The sequence below is a fragment of the Eulemur rufifrons genome, chromosome 6 (assembly GCF_041146395.1).
Source record: "Eulemur rufifrons isolate Redbay chromosome 6, OSU_ERuf_1, whole genome shotgun sequence".
Taxonomy (NCBI): domain Eukaryota; kingdom Metazoa; phylum Chordata; class Mammalia; order Primates; family Lemuridae; genus Eulemur; species Eulemur rufifrons.
Window position 1 is genome coordinate 21,411,750 of NC_090988.1, and position 19,370 is coordinate 21,431,119.

Consider the following 19,370-nt stretch of genomic DNA (forward strand, 5'->3'; position numbering starts at 1 on the left):
GAAGTGGCACTAGATTGGCCACCAGTTCCCATCTAGAACCGTTGCTACAAGAGGGTCCGGGAAATCTGGCTTTTTGTTTGCCGGTTTCCAGCTTCTACAGAACAGGAATGAACGTTCGGAGGGGGGACAAAGGACACTGAGCAAGCCGAGTGCGCGGTTCCCACAGACGCATCGCCCTAATGCCCACTCTCTCGTTACCAGTGAAAACCCACCAGGCAAACACTCTGACAAGAAAGACTTGATTCTGGAGTGGATATTGATAAAGGCTTTACTAGCACAGGAACAATCCGTAGCGTACAGCTGTTTTCACAAACATGCACACAGACACCGTGTCTCTCAAGAATCGTTGATGTGTTTCATCGTAGAGTTGAGAATTTCTATCCCATGAAGCTCTCCCAGTTGAGCAGTAAACCTGTCACAACCAGAACGCACAATCCAGGACATAAACGCCATGGTCCGGACTTCTGGAGCCCAGAGCCGCCCCCTCTCAGACAGAAGCTGGCTGGGAACATCAGTCCTGCCACCCTGGGTGGAAAGGAGAAGTGGCTGTGGCACTGGGGGCCCTAAAGGTCACAGGGTTAAGTAAGGCCCTCAGAGAGGCTCACAAAACACTGAAAACACGCTCGCCGGGGGTGGCGGTGGTGTCAGGCTGCTCAGATGGGACCGTGCTCTCGGGAACTCCCCAGCAGGTGGCCACTCTGAGCTCATCCTGGCTAATGTGCCTTGCTTTCTGCGAAGAAAGATTTTATCTATTCTTTCCATTTGAACAATCAGACAGAACTTGAAAGGACGTTAGATATTGTCTAGGCCAACCATCTCATTCTACAGAGAAGGAGTTAAAGGCCTGCGTAGGTGTAAGGGAGGGAACATCTTTCACCCTGGGGGACAAGCCTACTCCTCCCTTCTAAGCCAGGGCCCCATGGCTCAGCCACAGGTGGGCAGCTGCCAGCACGCATGGAGAGGAGTTAGGTGCCTCGGAACAGAAGCAGAGCAGAAGTCTGAGCCAACAGAGAAGCACACGCACAGGGACAGCAAGATCTCTGCCCTGGCGCACGGGGGGCTCGCTGGGCTGTCTTGCTTCTCCACTCTGTTCACGAACACGTGGCCCTCACTGGACATTCCTCCATTTGTTTAGGTCCAGGCAAAAAAAAAAAATGAAGTGGGGGCCTTTTTTTTGGAAAAGCAGAGAAAAGAGAGAGGAGGGAGAGAGAAGGGACGATGGAGGGAGAGGGAGGGGAAGAAGGAGGAGAAAGAGAAGGGAGGAAGGATGAAGGAGAATGGAGGAGAACGGGAAGGAGAGACAATAGCAGTTCGTGTGTGGAAAAAATCCCTGTCAGAAAAGCCGATTCCCTCTCCTTGGCTGGAGCCTGAGAGCTCCCAGTTCCCTCCAGGAAGGCTCCTCCAGAGAGGCAGCTACTGGACCCAGCCTGGGCCTGCACAGGAGGCACGGGGGTCACCCACAGAGTTCTGTGCAGCACACGGGCCCGGCCAAAACACCGCGCCTCGGCTCGGCCGCTCGTTCTGAGATGTGACCCACAGCGGCCAGCCTGGCGGGGTGGCCGCGGCATACCTGGGCTCGGCTGTGCACAGCTTGCCTAGAGCGATGCCTGCGTTCAGCTGCACAGCCGTGTTCTTCGCGTCGCCACCCGAGAGCTTCAACAAGACCTGCACGAGGTCTGTCTTCAGCAGGGAAGACGCGACGCTGGGCACCTCCATGCAGTTCCCAAGGCAGAGGGCAGCGTTGCCCACCAGAACCTCATCCTCTGAGTGCAGCAGCTTCATCAAGATGCTAAACTCTGCAGGGAAGGAAGGGAACGGGCAACAGTTCCTCCCAATCTCCCAGCAGGAGCCTGGCAACAGGACACGAGGGGCCCCGGAGGTGTCGGCAGAGGCCGAGCTTCCCCAGAAGCTCTGTGGAAGGACGTGTTTGCTCACTCATTCAGCAAATATTCGCTGAATGCTATGAACCTCCTCGACCCCTTGCTGTGTCTCTGAAGCATCTCAGGTGGCCAGAACAGTGCCCAGCACAACACAGTTGTTAGGTGAACGAACACTATGTGCCACACAGGTCTGTCTTCTCAAAAGTCCCCATTCTTAACCTCTCCGCTCCAACACGGTGAGAGGTCCCCGCTGACAGCCCCCACGTGGGAGAAGGTGCTGGCATCCTGTACCTGCAGGGCAACAAACAGGACCCAGAAGAAAGGTTCCTGCTTCCACGGCAGGGCCCTTAGTTCCCCTCTGTGCACTCCAGAGGAGGTGGTGAGGACGTTAGCAGACTGGCTGGGCTGCCCACCCTGCTGTGAGTCACTACAGCAGATTTAAGTCACCGGACTACAGCTAGGCTCAGACTCTGCTATTCCCCTTGCTCACTGAAGGCTGAAGGTGGTTTGTTTTTCTTTTTTTTTTCCTCCCTCTATGAAGGAAGAGAACCAGTGCTAGGTCGGTTTAAACAGAATGCTTCAGAAACAATTTCAATTGAACTTGGTGAGAGGAAGGAGTTTCCTAGCTTAGACCCTGCAATCTTTGAGCTGGCTGTCAGCTGGGTCTCCAGCCTGGGCATGTACCTGTGTGCGGCAGAAAGGCTAATTAAATGCTTTCAGATCTGGAGGTGAAATCCACCATGTTCTGTAAACACTGCTGAAGTCCAGGGAGGGCAGTCCAGTCCTCGGCATTACTGCCGAGTCCCTCCCCAGCCCTCGGCCACCATTCCCTTTGCAGCTTCAAAGATGGATTAACCCCTGGGATGTGGGCTCCCTTAAGGAGATTGTCACTTACTTTTATCCAGTCTTACTACTTCTTCCCGAGCTTCGTGATAACTATTAGTGCAGATAGCTAGCGTCTTTATGGCGTAACGTGATGCAGTCTGGCCTCCTGTCTAGATTTCAGAATGAAATTAGAAACAAAAAATCAGTACTGTGATTGTTCTTGACCAGAAACCATAGCGAGCAGTTATGACAATGCTAGTGGCTTCCTAAACTTCCAAAGAGAAATCCACCAAGAATGGCACATGCTTCCTGGTGAGCTGGCCTGGTCCCTGCTGGGGTGGAGTGTCACTCACACCCTCTCTAACACAGCCCACGTCCCAGACATGGATTGTATGCCTGTCACATACACCTGAGTAATTGCCTCTGGAAGGCTTTATGAGTGAGTGGCTGAGGAGAGGATGATGCTGACGACTGGCAGATCTTCCAAAAAGGGGAGGAAAAGGCCCTCCCGTGTCATGTCACCATTTGAGAAGGACTGACTTGCTAGGGCTGTCAGGAACCCAGATCATCTTAAAAGGTGACAACTGCCAAATGCTAACCCTAAATATCACCCAGTGCAGGGTCTTTGAAAGGCATGTGTGCATATATGCATGCATGATGCACATGTGTGCATGCAATCAGCAGCCTGCGGTGGGTTTGCAAAAGTTGTACAGAGTGAATGACAGTCATCATCCAAGTGGCAGCCTAAACTGCGACCTGCCGTGCTGCTCCTCAGTAATACCCCCGCCCTGGCAGCACCCCCAGAGCATGCTCCCTGCCCCACTCAGCCTGGGGCTTTATGAATAAGACCAGTGGTGTCACCGCACTAGCATGGGTGAGTGGACCTCACTGGGCACGTACATCACAGATGGATCCAGAGCTGGCAGCCTAATAATTCCTCTCGCACTTTCAGTTGAGTCAGGTGAACTGTTGTGCTGACTCGCTTAGATTCACTGTACTCATTTCATAGGGAACCCCCAGCATCCTTTGGTCACGTGGGAACTCTGCAGCCCATATATCTTGTAAACAGGGTTACAGCCAACACTCTCCAGATAACTGTATAAAGCATCACGAGTAGGAAAACACGAGCAAAATAATGGACCTGAGAAACCTTGCAGAAAGCCACTTGGACCATCTGTTTCAAGGACAGAGGCCATACATTTTAAAGTTAGGCTTGAGGGGGAAGCAGTTACTATGGATGTATCTAATGAACAATTTACTTATTTATTCAACAATCTTTTGTTGATGTTCAGGACACTGTTTGGGTGGACAGGCAGAAGAGACTCTCTAGCCAAAAAATTTAAAATCCAGTAAGGGTGAAATAGTGGCACATTAACTAAAAAAAGAAAAAAACAAAAAACTGACCTTAATTCTGTTCCCTGAATAACATAGGGGACTCCTGGAAATTAAGAGGTTGTAACCAAGGAAGTCATTTTACCTTCAGGAATTTAATCATTTTCTTCACCACTCCTGCTCTCTGGGCCTCCTCAATGATTTTCAGAGAAGAAGAAAGGGTCCGGCTCAGAACACCAGCAGCTCTCTGAGTAAAGCAGAAAAAGGATGACTAAATGTCCTTTTCAGAAATACTAACAATCTTTAAAAGTTAACAAGGAGTTTGGTAAGGCAAAAACAATCATTAGTATTGGAAGCAAATTACACATCCCGATTTTTAAAAAACGGCCAAGTAATAAATAGAAAACACTGTTCTTTTTAATAAAACTGTCAAAGGGCTGTAAACATTGCCACTTGGCTCCCAAAGGCCCACAACAGATTATCTCAGCTTTTCATGGGACCAACCAGTCCAACTCTGAGAAAGCAAGTTTCTTCTGGGGTTCCCCTCAGAGCTCTGATAGCAGCAGGGCACTTATTAGGAGATGCTCAAGTTCCTGGATTGATCTTCTATGGTTTTTGCCTTTTGTTCATCTTTCTCTTTCTGAATCTCTTTTTGTTCTACTTCCTGGGAGATTTCATCATTTCCCAGCTATAATTCTTTTTTGTTTTTTAAATAGCAAACTGGTACCATTTTATGTACATAATTATCTTGAATCTTTTTCAGGATACAAATGATAGTTACTATTTTTTTCTTCTGTCTCCCATATCATCTCTATTTCTTTTGGGTCAATTTGTTTTTCCTATTTATGTGTATGGCTTTCCCGAAATGTCTGGTGACCTTTAGCTGCTCAGTCACATTTAAGAAAAAAAGCAAATAAAAACACGTTTGGGAGTGCTGTATTTGTGGGGAGGTTGTTGACTGGCATGTAGAGAGGTGGCTCTCCCAAATACTAGAAAGAAAAATCTTTTCTCCAGTTTCTCAATTCTTTAGAGAAAAAAAAAGTTCTGATTTTATGCCCAAGGAATAGACGCCTGCGAGCTGAACGAGATTCCACTGCCCTCTGCTGTGCCTAGTATTTTGAAGTCTTGATCCTCTCCAGGGACTGTAGGCAAACCTGCTGTCATCCCGCTGTGTTCCCCTTCCTGAAGGTTTCTTCAGTCCTGTCTCATTAATTACACCTCTTGCAGCTGTTCTCCATCTTCTAGAAATTGGTTAAAATTATTTACCCATTGGTGACCTCTTGCCTAGTCACTGTGTCAATGTGAGTCTCTACTTTCTTTCCCCAATGCATTTAATCTCATTTTAATGAGGTTTCCAGAGGGAGAAGGGATAAACTTGTGTATTATCATATTATTGATCTTGTTTCTCTAATCTTCCCAGAGATTCTAAAATTTTGCTATAGCTGACACTACACTACAGGTCCCTTTTCAGACCCAAGACCAGGAAGACTGTGTCCTGTCCAGGACCAGATTCCTGTGGTGAAGCTGCTTCCCTCTTCAGCAAGCTGAGAAGCACCCCGCTGTGCACACACACAGAACCCTGGGGACATGTGGCTACAAGATCCCCTGAAACTTTATTCAGGGACGAGTGCAGGCCTAGCTTTAAAGGTCTGGACTGTGGAGAAAAGCCCCAAGCACTCAAGAACAGTGTTGCTTACCACTTTGGGGGGTCATGGACCTCTTTTGAGGATTTGATGAAAGCTATGATGTCCCTCTCATGAAAACACACATACACTTAGAATTGTTGACCCAATTGCAGAGGGTTCCAGGAACACATTCATGGAGTCCAGATTAAAAACCTTTGCTCTGTAATGTCTGAACTGACTTTGGGGAAGTTGTGAGACTGCTAGCCCCAAATGGGCTATGTTGGACCTACTTTTTTTTTTTTTTTCTCTTTTTTGAGACACAGTCTCACTCTGTTGCCCAGGCTAGAGTGCTGTGGCATCAGCCTCGCTCACAGCAACCTCCAACTCATGGGCTCAAGCAATCCTCCTGCCTTAGCCTCCCAAGTAGCTGGGACTACAGGCATGCGCCACCATGCCTGGCTAATTTTTTCTGTATATATTTTTAGTTGTCCATATAATTTCTTTCTATTTTTAGTAGAGACAGGGTCTCGCTCTTGCTCAGGCTGGTCTCGAATTCCTGAGCTCAAATGATCCACCTGCCTTGGCCTCCCAGAGTGTTAGGATTATAGACGTGAGCCACCGTGCCTGGCCGGACCTACTTTTTAAAACACTGGAGGTAGTCCCCAGTCTGCGATCTTTGAGGCACCGGTTCCCCAGAGGTGACCCTGATTGTTTCTCTAGGCTTTGGGGGCTCTGCCCTGACAGGGAGAAATATGGGGGTGATTGTTGATGTGAGTGAAGAACACATCCTAGGATGACGGCAAACAGCCTCTTGAATCACATTAAGATTCTTCTGATGCACTGTGCTAACCACAGGCTTTTCTCAGTTTTCTTATCCAAATGCCAAGAGCAGAATTAAGAAAGCTGCTCCAGCATATATCTAAAAAGGGAGCTAAAAATATTATGTATAAACAACCTCCAGGATCACTGGCTTTTTTGACTATGGAAAAAGGGGATTCTAAATAAACTGGACACTTGACCTGCCCAATTTGCACAGGATGCCTTGACGTAGGACAAATCAGACAGATCACATTGTATAAGCTGGTTCAATTCCAGGCCACACAGAAAAGGGATTCTCAAGTTGGGTCCCTGGAATCTCGGGGGCCCGCAGATGGACGCTGGGGAAGGTCACCAAATCCTTGAAACTGTAGGCAAAATATGGTGTTCCTGTGCCACTGGGCATTATTCTGAGTGGTACATCCACACACCGTAACTTAGCCAGCAGGTTCTCCAAAGTGGCAACTTCAAAAAGGTTAAGACCCACTGATGTTAAAACAAAACAAAAGAAAAACAATGGAAGCTGTTTCAGGATTTCCCTGGGAGAAACTTACTGTCAGGATTCCTCCATCCTGGCCGTTTAGTAGAGATATGCACCTTCTGCTCACCTCCACAGCCCAGGCCTACAATGAGGGGAGACGGGAGAAGATTTTAACGTCCTGACAATCTGCGTCCCTATGGAGCTTCTTCCGAGCACGCAAATCGAACTGACCACTCCCTCCTCTACACCCCGACCACGCTCTGCCCAGATGTCCCTCACAACACCTTTTATTGCTCCTATTTCTCCCTGTGTCTGTCTCCCCTAACTCCAGGGTGACGCCTTGATAAGAGGGACCACATTTTATCTGACTTCGTAAACTCAGCACCTAGTACCCTGCTCAGCACGCCCTGGACACTCAGTCAGATTGCTGAATGACTGTCTGAGCAAGTGACTCTTGTCCCCCTCAGCAGAGCAAAGAACAGAACATTCCTCCATCTTTCCCCATGCCCACTGCCAGTGTACATGTTTCTATTCTCTTTGTGAACATGAGAACAGTTCTACGCAACAGAACCCTCGCCAGGGTTCCAGGCAGGGAGACGAGAATGCCATACCTCAGAGAAAAAGGGGGCCTGCAGGCACAAGTTCATCAGGAGTCCCAGGAGGGTGTAGATGACCTCTCTGAACAGGTCCACATCCTCCTCACACCTGGCCTTGGGAAACAAAACAAGGTAACCGACGACCTTTCTGCTCTGCTACTTCTCACAGTCCTCTCTTCCCTTGGACAAGGGTCTTAGAGTTACCCACACTCCCTAATTTGCCAATGTCATGAACCTAAGTGATGCTGGAAGATCAGAGACCAGTTCCACGAGTTAGTGTTAGTCTAGGAGACGTGGAAGGAATCTCTGGTACCTCCACCATGGGACTATGGCTGGGCCTGGTCCTGGGTTTAAACTGCAGAGTGAGCTGCTGAAATGGGTGATTGAGCCAACTCCACCAGAAAGTCCTTCAGATCTCCTCTGGGTCAATGAGGCTTGATCTGGAGGGCCCTTCAAGGCCAGCATGGTTACAGAAGGGATAAGCTGCTGGCCCCAGCACTCTTGGAAACAGACTTTTTGGAAAAGCCAGATCATTAAGAAGAAGCCAATTCCCCCAAATAGGATAAAAGACCAATTTTGACTAGAAAAGCTAACATACCATGAGACCCAGGCAGGCATCCCCGAAGTCCTCACAGGCTGCCATGTGTGCTCGGGTGGCAGGCTCAGCGCTGAGGTTTCCCATGATGGCGATACACTGGCAGAGGGCCGAGGAGCTGGTTACCTTGGGATCTCGCTTCTGAAAGTGAATGGAGAATGTGACTCCTTACAGAGCAGGCGGATGATGCTACAGTGATCTCTAGCGGTGACCCTCACTCACCAAAAGCCCTGGGAACCAGAGAGCTTAATGTCACACAGGGGCATCAGTGGGGTCACACTGGCGACAGGATGGAGGCACACAGAGGAGTAGACCCACCAACTAGCTGGGAGGACCTGGCAGGTCCCTGCCTTGCTCAGAGCCTCCATTCCACAGCGGTGAAACACCGGGGTGTGGTTATGCTCTCTAAGGGCCCCTGAAACTTCTGCAGCTCACCAGGCACAGGGTCCAGTCCCAACACACTCTCCAAGGAGGACCCCCTTACTGTCCTCTGCCTTGTCAGCTCAAATTGCTGTACTCCCCCTCCTGACAGGGGTGACTTCATTCAGGGGACAGGGTGGCACATGTACTGATGACAGGACTTAGTGTCAGCAGGGGGCTGACGGAGACTGACAAGCTCTCTCTGCCATCACCTAAGATGCAGCCCACCTCCAGCTTTCCCTGCCCTGGAGCCAGCCCATCCATCTGCCGCCTCCACCTGGCCCGACTGCGGCTGCTTTAATAACTGAGAATTGTGTAAATTCCAGCTGTGAATAAATGATTAATCAACCTGGGAGACAACAGTTGTTCTGGATTGTAAATTGTGTTTAAACAGCTCTGCTCATGCTCCTGAGAGTGTGTGCCGCAGAGGATAAAGACGAGAGTTTGCTCACCAGTGCGCCTGTGAGCGCAGGGAGAACACCTGGAAGGCTGGCCTGGAACCAGACTTGGAATCTGTAGAGAAAACAGCTGGGGTTTATTTCTACAGTGCACAAACTATAGCATGAATACACCGTCGTAGCAGACAGCTACAGACTCTGAACTTGTATCATTGAGAGTGCATGGGGCAATTCGTTCTGAAACAAAAAAAATGAAAAGAAAGTTAGTGGGTATGTAATGTGGGTTTCATTTTTCTAAGCCTGGAGAATTGCCTTTGATGTTAAACAACAGATTTCAGAGGGCAGCTCTCTTAAGCAGAAGTTGCTAGAATCTCTAGGCTTCTGCCAGGCGGACTTAGCACCTGCCCCCGCGCCCCCTTGCTCTGAGTTGCCATGCTGTGCGCACGCCACACGGATGGTAAGTACAGTGCGAGTATGTTTACCCAGCTGGCCTGCCTGTGAACCCAAGTAGCTCCCTTGTTACATGACCGTGTCTAAGCAAGACACCCTAGAGTTTGTGAGGAAATTAAAAAAAAAAAAAAAAAAAAGCTCTGCTTAAAAAAAAACTTGAAGAATTATAAAAACTAAGACTTTTACCATGATGCTTAGCAGCTAAGCAAAAAAAAAACAAACAAAAAACCATAGGGTGGAAGGAGGCAGTGACTCACAATGTCACTGGTACCCGAGAGGGGGCTGTGTGTTCTGTCCATTCTCTCTCGTTCACACACGCACGTTCATTCTACGCAGATTTGCTGGGCAGTTACTATGTTCCAGGCACTGATTAGAAGCTTCCCCAAGACATCACAGGCTTGCATACTGCGAGAGGCCCTGTTTTAAGTGTGTTACTGCTTCCAAACCCACTGAGGCCTGGGTCAGCCCCTGCCACGGTGGCTGGCATGGGGCGGGCGGCCGCAGTGCCCGGGAAGGCATCGGCCATCCTGCTCAGTGAATCCTGTGGTGCTCAGTCAGAGACCCGGCAGGGCTGGCCTCTCTGTATGCTGCACATCTTTAAAGATCAGAGAGTTCAACAAAGGTTGAAGAAGAAATGTCAACATCTGGAAATAAAAAGTTACCTTTTTTCCAGAGCCAAGTCTGTGAGCAGTGCCATGGCGGTGTTGGCCTTCTTATCCGAGAGATCAAGAAATGACACCAGGGCTTCCAATAACCTGCAAAACCCCACAGCAACCTCAGAGCGGGCTGTCCTCCAGGTGACAACTCCCCAGCACGGGGGTGACTTTGCACGGAAGCCAGGCAGGAGCGGGGATCCCGGTGAGACAGGAAAGGGTGGCCTTGCCATGCCCTGCTAGGAAGCCCAGCTCCTTGCCCACCCCAGAGACAGACACTGTCCTACAGGGTTGGCTCCCCCACTTAATGGGAAGCCCCAGGAGTGTGAATGCTTTTAACCAAAGTTTATTGATTATCGGACCGCAGCTTGGAAAGAGTCTCTGTGCTTCTGCCATGTGACTCTGGCTCAGTCAAGTTCATTAACTTAGATGACATCTAAATGGCATGCTTACTAATCTGCTGATGACTAAAGTGGGAGGGCCCCCTAATAAGGTGGGTGACGGAATAAAGATTTAACAAGATTTTGACAGGCTGCTGAATATATCAGATGAAATTTAATAGGGTTAAACTCAAAGTCCTCCACTTAAGAGCTGGAAATTCTGTGTAAGGAACAGAATTGGGAAATCTGGTTTGTAGGAAAAGATTTAAGGGTTTTTAGACAATTACAAACACAGTATGAGCACATAGTCTGGTGCAGATGCCAAAAAAACTAATGCAATCTCCAGCTGCCCCAACGCACCTGCTGGCACCAGGAGAAGGGAAGTAATCTGTTCACTCAGCAGACTTGTACTAAGCATCTACGATGTGCTGAGTACTGTGCTCGGTACTGAGCTCCTGGCCTCCTGCAGTGGCACAGGTGTAAATAAACAAGGAAGATAAACTGTGTTGGTGACATGTCAGAGACAGACACATGTTAAGTGGGCCACAGAGTCTGCCTGGCAGGAGGTGTGGGGGATGGAGGAAAAGCAGCCTTCAGTAGGGACATTTCAGCATCCCTTGAAAGTGCAGTGTCGGCCATTCACTGACTCATTCATTCAATCAACAACACAGAGTGCGAGCACTGACTGTACCAGGCAACGTGGAAGGTTCATCACACAACGATGAAAGGGGAGGATGTCCTGGTTGGTAAGTGACTTGCTTAGTGGTGGGGGAGGTGCCAGTTCCTGGGCCTCTGTCTGTCTCTGAGTGAGAGGGGCTCCAGGAGGCTACATTTTACCAAAGTCCCCACGCGGTTCTCAGACATGAGATTTCTCTGTCTTATAAGCAATAGAGTCATTTCAGTGTTCTAACTGGGAAAATCACAGGACAGATGTGCATTTTAGAAAAACCGCTTTGGTGGTATGGTGGAGGCTGCACCGGGGCAGGCAGTACCTGAGGCAGGAGTCCAAGCAGGGGAGAGCCGAGGTTGTCCAGACAAAGAGGTTGAGGGACCAACTGCGGCAGCGGCAGAGTAAGAGGTACAAAAAGAGGCCCCCATGAAGACCTAGGAGGAACGATCAGAGACGGAGGAGGAGAACTGCAAGGAAACGAATCCGGGAGATGCTTAGGAGGAAGAACTGACAAGAGACTGTGGCTGTGGTGAGGGAGTGACCCAGGGCACTTCTAGGATTCTGGCTTAGCGACGGTGCCGATAGAGATGCCCTCTGTGAAGACAGGAAATCCAGGCAGAGGGACTGGTTCGAAGACCCGTGTTTTGATTTATTAAGTTGATGATACCTGTGGATGTTGAGATATACATGTCCAGTGGCAGAAGTATTTTCATCGAGCACTTGAGAGCACGACGTTGACTCTCCGTCTCTTGACAAATGCCATGGATGAATAGAGAGCCAAGGGTAGGATCCTGGGGTCGTTGCCTTGGAAGGGGGACACCATGGGGGGCTTGTGAAAGAAACCAAGGAGGAAAGGCCAGGGAGGTAGGAGGAGGGCCACGAAGGGTGATGCTCTGACAGCCACAGATAGGGAGTTTCAAGAAGAGTAGCGATGAAGAGGACCAGATGCCACAGGGCAGGCGAGTGGGAGGAAGATAGAAAGAGCCCGTAGGATCGGGCACGTGGGAGTATGGACTCCAGCCACCTATACCTATGTACTGGGTCTATTTAGCAGTGTGTTTTCGGAAGCCAAATCACCCCAGGAATGACTAAGGGAACCAGGATGCTTAACCTGGAAAAAATCAGTGTCTTCGGATACCCTAAAGCACTGGCAAGAGGGAGGATTAGATGCATTCTGTAGGCCTTCATAGCCTGGACTCGGGCGTCAATGTAGGGAGGCAGAACTGCCCTGGAATGGTATGGGACAGGCAGTTTGTGTCCAGTGTAAGGAGACAATTTATGCAATTAGAACTGTCCTGGCATGGGAAGGGCTGCCTTGGGAGGTGAGATCCACGTCCTCTCACTAGCTGGGGAAAGGCCCCCAGTCTATTAGCGGCTTTTAGTGCCCATCCCATGTCTTCAAATGAAGACAAAAATAAAGAAAATGCTGGAATGTCTCCTGGGGGGCATCACCCACAGGCTGAACTAGGATACCACGGAGAGGGTCATGGCTGGTGGGGCTGGTCTGGACTGTGTCGAAGGTCCTGGGTCCCGGGTAAACCCCAAGCTTCTGCAAACCCCTCCCTTCCTCAGGGGTGCATTCCAGTGTTCCTGCTTTCAGAAATCACTTGTTTTACAGATTCCTCCTTCACCAATTTAAATTGGTTTTCTTTGGTCTTAAAAATGAATGTCAATGAACCTGAATAGCAAAAATGAATGTCAATGAACCTGAATAGCATAGGAGATGAGTTCAAGATCATCTTGGTTTTGTCCTAGGAGACATGAGCAACCAGGCTCCCTCACCATGTGACAAAATGCACATCCTCACTGGACTCATTACCTACAGAGGACAGTGTGTCCCTTTCTATGCATCTCCTCGTTTGTGGTGGCAGATTTTCTGCTCTGCTGACAAGCAGCTGTCCCTGTGGGTGGACTAAAAGTCAGACAATGCGCTCGTGTAACCAATAAATGCACTGTCACCTCAGCTTAGGACTCTGAACAATATACCCTGAGAGAGAAAATGATTATAAAAATATTAGAGTCCCTACTATGTGTCAGGCATGTTACTTAATACTGGATACACGATGCTAGTGGCTTTTTTCTTTACCGTGGCAGACACTGTTTGCCGGCTAAGTCTACAGATATTCTGCACTCCCTTCTAGTCTGCCTGACTCTAGAAGCTGGGGCCACTTTTCCCACCAGAATGGTGACAGACACAACTCTGTGCACAGGGAAATAAGCAGTAGCTTTTCTGAATAAAAGGCACAGATCCACTGGCATTAACCTGCCTGAAAGAGGGATGTGGGGCTTGGCGCTGCAGCAAGGGGGAAGGTGTGACCATAAGTGAAAGGTCAAGGCAAAGACAGACTTTGACCTTGACATCTTGAAGCCACTGCACCAACAGTTGCTATTTTTAGTCTTACGTGAGAAAAACAAGACAGGCTCTATTTTGCTTAAGCTCCTTTTACTCAAGTATTCTATACAGGGCAGCAGAAAAAATTCTAACCGACACAGATACAACACCCCCTTTCAGTGTCAACGTAAGTCGGCAACTGCAGACAGGACGCTGGAGTCCACCAACACTAAGTCACTTTCCTGGGTCACATGAGCAGAAGGAGACTTGCAAAGGATTTAAGCTCAGGACGGCCTGAATCCCCAAACCCAGCACTTTGCACAGTGACGCTGGCCCTTGGCTTGTTCCTCATCCCTACAACCTCTCCTATGAGGAAAAACATTTTGGGAGGCATGTGATATGTGTGCCTGTGTGACAGTCGTGGACTATAAGACAGACATTAACGAGACTGGTGTAATCAGCTAAGGCCTCTCTGTTTGCAGAGAGCAGGCAGGGCTGCACGAGGGGACGTAAACACCACCATCAATGGCACGGGGAAAATTCAAACTGAAACTCAAGCAATTCACAGATAGCTTGGGGGACAAAGCTTATGATAGCTATAGCTACATTTATGCAAAAAGGCAAAAACCAAATTAAAAAAAAACCTGACGAAGGTATTGAGGAAACGATTGCAGGGTTATTTGAAATGCGAAATGTGCTTTTGGAGAATTTAACTCCACTAACAACCCATCTGCCTGTGCGGGCTGTGCTTCAGGGGGCTGCCAAAGCCTTTCCTGGGAGCCACTGAGGCTGTGACTAGGCAGAGCAGGGGAGAGCCACCGCCAAGGCTTATTGGCCACCCTGTCCTCAGCACACAGTACACCTCCTCACCAGACGGGACGGGGCTGGGGTCTCGGTTTGGTCCAAGGCAGATCTGACAGGGCGGCAGAATGGCTCCTTTTCTTACTGGGAACACGGAGTAGGAGCCGGGCCCCAGGAACGGGACCTGGGAGCCACCTGCGTGAGATTTCCTTGGTTCCTTGCTGCAGTTTCTCCTGCCCCATCTGTGAAATGGGGTAATAACTTTCCTTGCCTACCTTGCAGGATGAGGGGAGATAAAACGAGAACATAGTAAAAAAAAAATCAGAAGGCTAACTTCTGTGTTTAGATTATGCATGAAATGTTCATAAAGCAAGCTGCAATAATTGCCTCTATTTCTATTAGGTTGAACCACATGAAATGGCTGACATGCAACCTTTTTGATCTAGAAAGTGGCAATTTCACATATTGGAAATGATGATCTGAAGGTAAATAAACTAAAAAATTAATAAAAATGAATAAAAGAAGTAAAAAAAATAATAAATAAATAAAAATAAACTAATAAACTGTAACGCAATGGGCAGAATCACTGTGGTTCGGTAATCTTTTTAGAACGTCTACTTAGGAGAGAGGCATATTCTATTCCTACAGCCTTAAGGTTCAGAAAGACCTCCATGTGACAGTATTGGAGATGTTTTACTTATTCATACTCTACCTTGTTCCAGGAAAGGGTTTAAGGACATGCAGAATAAGACAGTATTACCTCAAATAGGCATGAAAGAAGAAAAGGAAGGGCAGGAACAGGTAGAGCCAGGACCAAGGCCAAGTGTAAAAGCAAGTGATCTTTTTAAGGTGGGTTCCAGATCTGGCTATGGAAGGGCTGCCATCTGCACCTGTACAATAGCTGTGGGACAGAAATGAACCAGCTGCCCAGGGGAAATGAAGCTGTCCACGGTAGTAAGTTCAGACAGGAGGTTGTCCTGGAGGTCTCATGAAGGAGTGCTCCTGTCAAAGGCTTTCTGTCCTCGATGCTTCATTAAGTCATACATCAGTGACATAAGGGGGAGACAGGCAAGCCTGAACTTCTCAAGTGATCACTGGAGATGGCGCGAGGAAGAGAGACTAACCGGGTGAGGTCAAGGTGGCCGAGGATCAGGCTCCGTCCGTTCTCGGTCTGGGCGAGCTGCTGCAGCAGGGCCAGGCTCTGCTGCTGGACGGCCGGGATGCCAGAGGCCAAGAGGGAGGGCAGCAGCCCGCCCCTATCGGGGTGCATCACAAGCACACGCTGGTTTTCCTCTGCAAAACACAGGAGTCACATGTCTTGGCTATGCAGTTAATCCAGTTCTGTCTCTCCCCACAGCTAATGAGAAACCTAACTGCCCGCTCCTTTGAGAGGCAGGATAATGATGTTCAAGAACATGGACTGTAGTACCAGACTGCTGGGTCTGAATGACCAGGGTAGTGACCTTAGCCAATTATTAACTCCTGTGTGCCTCATTTTCCTCATCAGTAAAATGAGGATGACAACCTACCTATAGAGACATCATGAGGATTAAATAAGCTAATAATACATGATCATGCCAGACAGGGACTGGCATACATAAGTCAGCTATATCATTACTATTGTCAAAAAGCACCTTGGTGTGTGGTATCTGGAAATGTGAGCAAAGGAAAAGAAACCAGCTTAATTGGGGAATATCTTTGAACTATTGATCTTCATAAAATGGCCACAGTAACCATTTGAGTTCTTCCCAGGAAACTAGGACATCACACGAGGTCATGAAAAAAAAAAAAATGCTCTCTTTGCTAGACTATAAGCTACTTCCAGGGTGGTGGCATTGGATTTACCCTCCTTGTCTGACCAGGTACACAAATTTGTGTGACAGCAGGCAGTGATACAGACTGTAGCATGAGGCTAAGCTAGAAAACAGAGCAGAGTGAACTGGATCTCAGAGGGACAGCCCTGTCACCTGGCCATCATTACCTTGGGCCTTCGTCCCTTCTGTGCTAGCTAGCCATTTGCACACAGCACCCAGCTGTTAAGTAGAAGACACCAGAGCTTACCACCATGCACCAGAGCTGGGGTAAGAGGACTGCAGGATCTGATGTGTAGCCTACATGTCAAACCATGTTTTCATTGCAAGCACTATATCTCAGTCCTACACTTCACCTATGATTACTTCTGTCCATGTAAAATAGGATCTACTGATTTCTGAAATGGAAAGGTTTTTATTGATTTGTTTAGTTGTATATTTTTTCTTTTACTGGAAAAGCAGCTTGTTGTAAATAATTCAAAAACACCGGAGTACTATAAAGCTGAAAATGAAAGTTCCCTTCTCTGGTACCCTCTCCAGGTAAGCCCATTTCCTAAAGGAGCTATGATTCGTCCCTTGTATAAATAATGTTAAAAATAGTATACATTCTACCCTGTAATTGGCCTCTCTTCCCCACTGAATAATATATCACTGACATATTTTCATGGCCTTACTTTTAAGTATTCCCTTGCCCTTTTTAAAAGCTGCTTTGTATTTATTGAGTTAGATATATCAAGATTTCATTGATCTGAAATATGGAATTTTCATCATGGGTTGTGTCTGACAATATTTTTCTGCTGTCAAAAAAAAAAAAGTTAACTTCAAAGTTCATAGAAACCAAAGTAAATGGGTTGCTATGTCAGATTCACACTGAATACATATTACCAAGCCTTCCTTTCTCACCCTCCTGGAGGGAGATCTGCAAAAACCCTGCCTAAGCCAGTGCAGGGTCTTGTACAGAGTAGCAAGGTACCGTGATGAGGATATTATTTAATAGTCTGGGCATAATTCCCTTCAGGAGATAGGCCCCCTGATTGCCTAGTTTTCTAGAGCTTAATTTCTTAAGTTCTTGATTCCTCCACTCTACTAATCAAGAAAAAAAAACAGTATTATCTCATACTCAGCATCTTATAGTGTACGAACTGCATTCACAAGCGCTATCTCTGGCTCCCTGCAGCAGCCCTGTGAAAAGGACACACGGCTACCGTTATTCCCATTTTCAGTGTTTTGTGTCCAAGGTCAAACCTTTTCCTGTGAAATATACTTTTTAAAAATGAGGGAAATGCTATACTCAAAATTTTTATTTACATGCAAGTTACAAAAGTGATTAAGAAAGATTGCATAAAACTTAATGAACTCCGAAAGATGCAAATATTAAAAAATCTAACAGTTAACACAGTACATAAAATCCCTGTAGCATTCTACTGTCTCAATAGTAGACAATAATCAGAGTCAGAAGATGCTGGCAGGGATGGTCACAAATCTCAGGTTGCTGAAATAGGTACTGAGCTTAGCACAAAGAAATACTATGATTAGGCAGACAGGAGAGGAAAATCTCTGTCCAGCCTATCGCCAGCGCACGAGCAGATGTCATGAGTCTGCAAAGAGCAAGGGCAGAGGAGAAAGGAGACTACTCACTTCGCTGGCGGTGACCTCGCACCCCTCACCACCCACCTTGCTTTTGACCCATATGCTGTTTTGGAGGAAGGGCGTGTGTGGAGGTCTAGACATCAACTGTGGGGAGAGGACAATCCCACTTGACAGTGTAGCTGCCGCATGGCCAGTGCATTAACGGAGGTCAACAGTGATTCCCAGGCTTACCGTTTCCATGGCACACCGCCTGCCAGAGCTTGAGAACAGACACACAGATTGTCTCTTCAACTGCATCTTTCCCTACCGTGGAAAAGCACCTGGAATGGACAGAGAGAACCATCTTAGATCTGGAAATCGGTCTTGATTTTCTTTTCTTTTTGTATTATTTCACCCTGGACTTGCCACATGAGGGTTTGAGAAAGTAATATAATACTCCAGAGCCACTAGTCAGCAGGATCAATGGACTGCCGGTCACCGAACCGAGAGTTCCAGGTCAAGGATGCAGGCTGAGGAGATCAGGGCTGCACAGACGGTGGCGGTAAGCCAGGCGCCATGGGTGACGGCTGCACTGGGACCAACAAGCGTGCCCTGTACTGAGCCTCAGGAATCATACCGGAACAATTAAAATAAAATAAAATAAAAATATTTAGGAGCAAATCACCACCTACCACAGGGGTCTTGCTTCAGATCAAACTATAAACGGGGTCAGCCAGGACCCAGCTGATCTCACTTCTTGATATGACCAGCAGATTCCAAGACAAGAAAAGAACAAATGGCGATCTTGCAAAAACTGGTGGGAAACCAGCAAGAATGAGCATTTCTTTGCTGTGAAGTGCTTGGAGGAACCCTGGGAGGTGCTGCTGTTCTTCCCTCTGCAGCTGTTAACTGTGGCATCACTCAAACAGCCCGAGGCTCTGAGCTCAAAGGCATCCATGTAGTAGCTTTCTGCTGCCAGAGGAGCCCCCACTGCTGGCTAAGCGGTGGTGACACTCAGAGACATTGCTGTCTATATGACTAGTGTCTGGTTTCACAAGAAATGGAGACCCTTCCTTGCTTTCACAGCGCGGCTGTCTTTACAGACACATCCTACCTTCTTATGACCTCATTGTCACTGATGGTACTGAATCCATTGTGTGTTCTAAATAAAGTTTGTTCTGTGCCTGAAACAAATTCATAGAAAACCACATCAGACTCCTGAACTGTCTGGCTGGTGTCTAGCTGCAACACAGCCAGCTGATAATGAGGAATCTGATATGGACGTCAAGGTCACCACATTAACACTATGGCAGAAACAAACACCTTTATAGTCCGAGAAAAACAATTGTCAACAGCCACTCAGCACCACAGGCAGAGGGACTATTTAGATAAGGAGAGCCGAGCTGGTGTGGCCCTGTGGGAAATCTGCACAACTCATCATTTTGTAATCTTGAGAGAGCCTCCAGGAGCTGCTTAACCTCCGGGAAGAACCAGCATATACATCTGCTCTTTAATATTCATTTTGAAGCTGTTTCCAGGCTCTAGAGAAGAACCTCTAATCTCCAAGAAACTTCTTAAGGGGGTATTTGTGCACCCTCTATACTGAAAGGAAGTCGGAGACTCCATGTAATGTACAAACGATACTGTGTCACTGAGTACAAGAATTGTTTAAGCCCATGCCAGAATCAATGGTTATAAGAACTGGTAAAAGACAGTAGAAGAGGAGAGCTGAGGTT

At 47.8% G+C, this 19,370-nt stretch overlaps 1 protein-coding gene across 3 annotated transcripts in view; it reads right to left on the reverse strand.

Annotated features, from left to right (window-relative positions):
- Positions 1–250: 250 nt before the first annotated feature.
- Positions 251–19,370, reverse strand: part of TTC12 (tetratricopeptide repeat domain 12) — a 48,415-nt gene continuing 29,295 nt past the window's right edge. For all 3 annotated transcript variants that reach the window (XM_069468910.1, XM_069468907.1, XM_069468908.1), the window contains 12 exons: positions 18,749–18,818; positions 17,887–17,975; positions 15,379–15,547; positions 10,081–10,173; positions 9,023–9,083; positions 8,154–8,291; positions 7,571–7,669; positions 7,033–7,101; positions 4,183–4,284; positions 2,776–2,875; positions 1,571–1,796; positions 251–412 (listed from right to left, as the gene is read on the reverse strand). In XM_069468910.1, the coding sequence (XP_069325011.1) occupies positions 337–412; positions 1,571–1,796; positions 2,776–2,875; positions 4,183–4,284; positions 7,033–7,101; positions 7,571–7,669; positions 8,154–8,291; positions 9,023–9,083; positions 10,081–10,173; positions 15,379–15,547; positions 17,887–17,975; positions 18,749–18,818 (1,292 nt within the window). In that variant the 3' untranslated portion in view covers positions 251–336. The remainder of the gene's footprint in view (positions 413–1,570; positions 1,797–2,775; positions 2,876–4,182; positions 4,285–7,032; positions 7,102–7,570; positions 7,670–8,153; positions 8,292–9,022; positions 9,084–10,080; positions 10,174–15,378; positions 15,548–17,886; positions 17,976–18,748; positions 18,819–19,370) is intronic.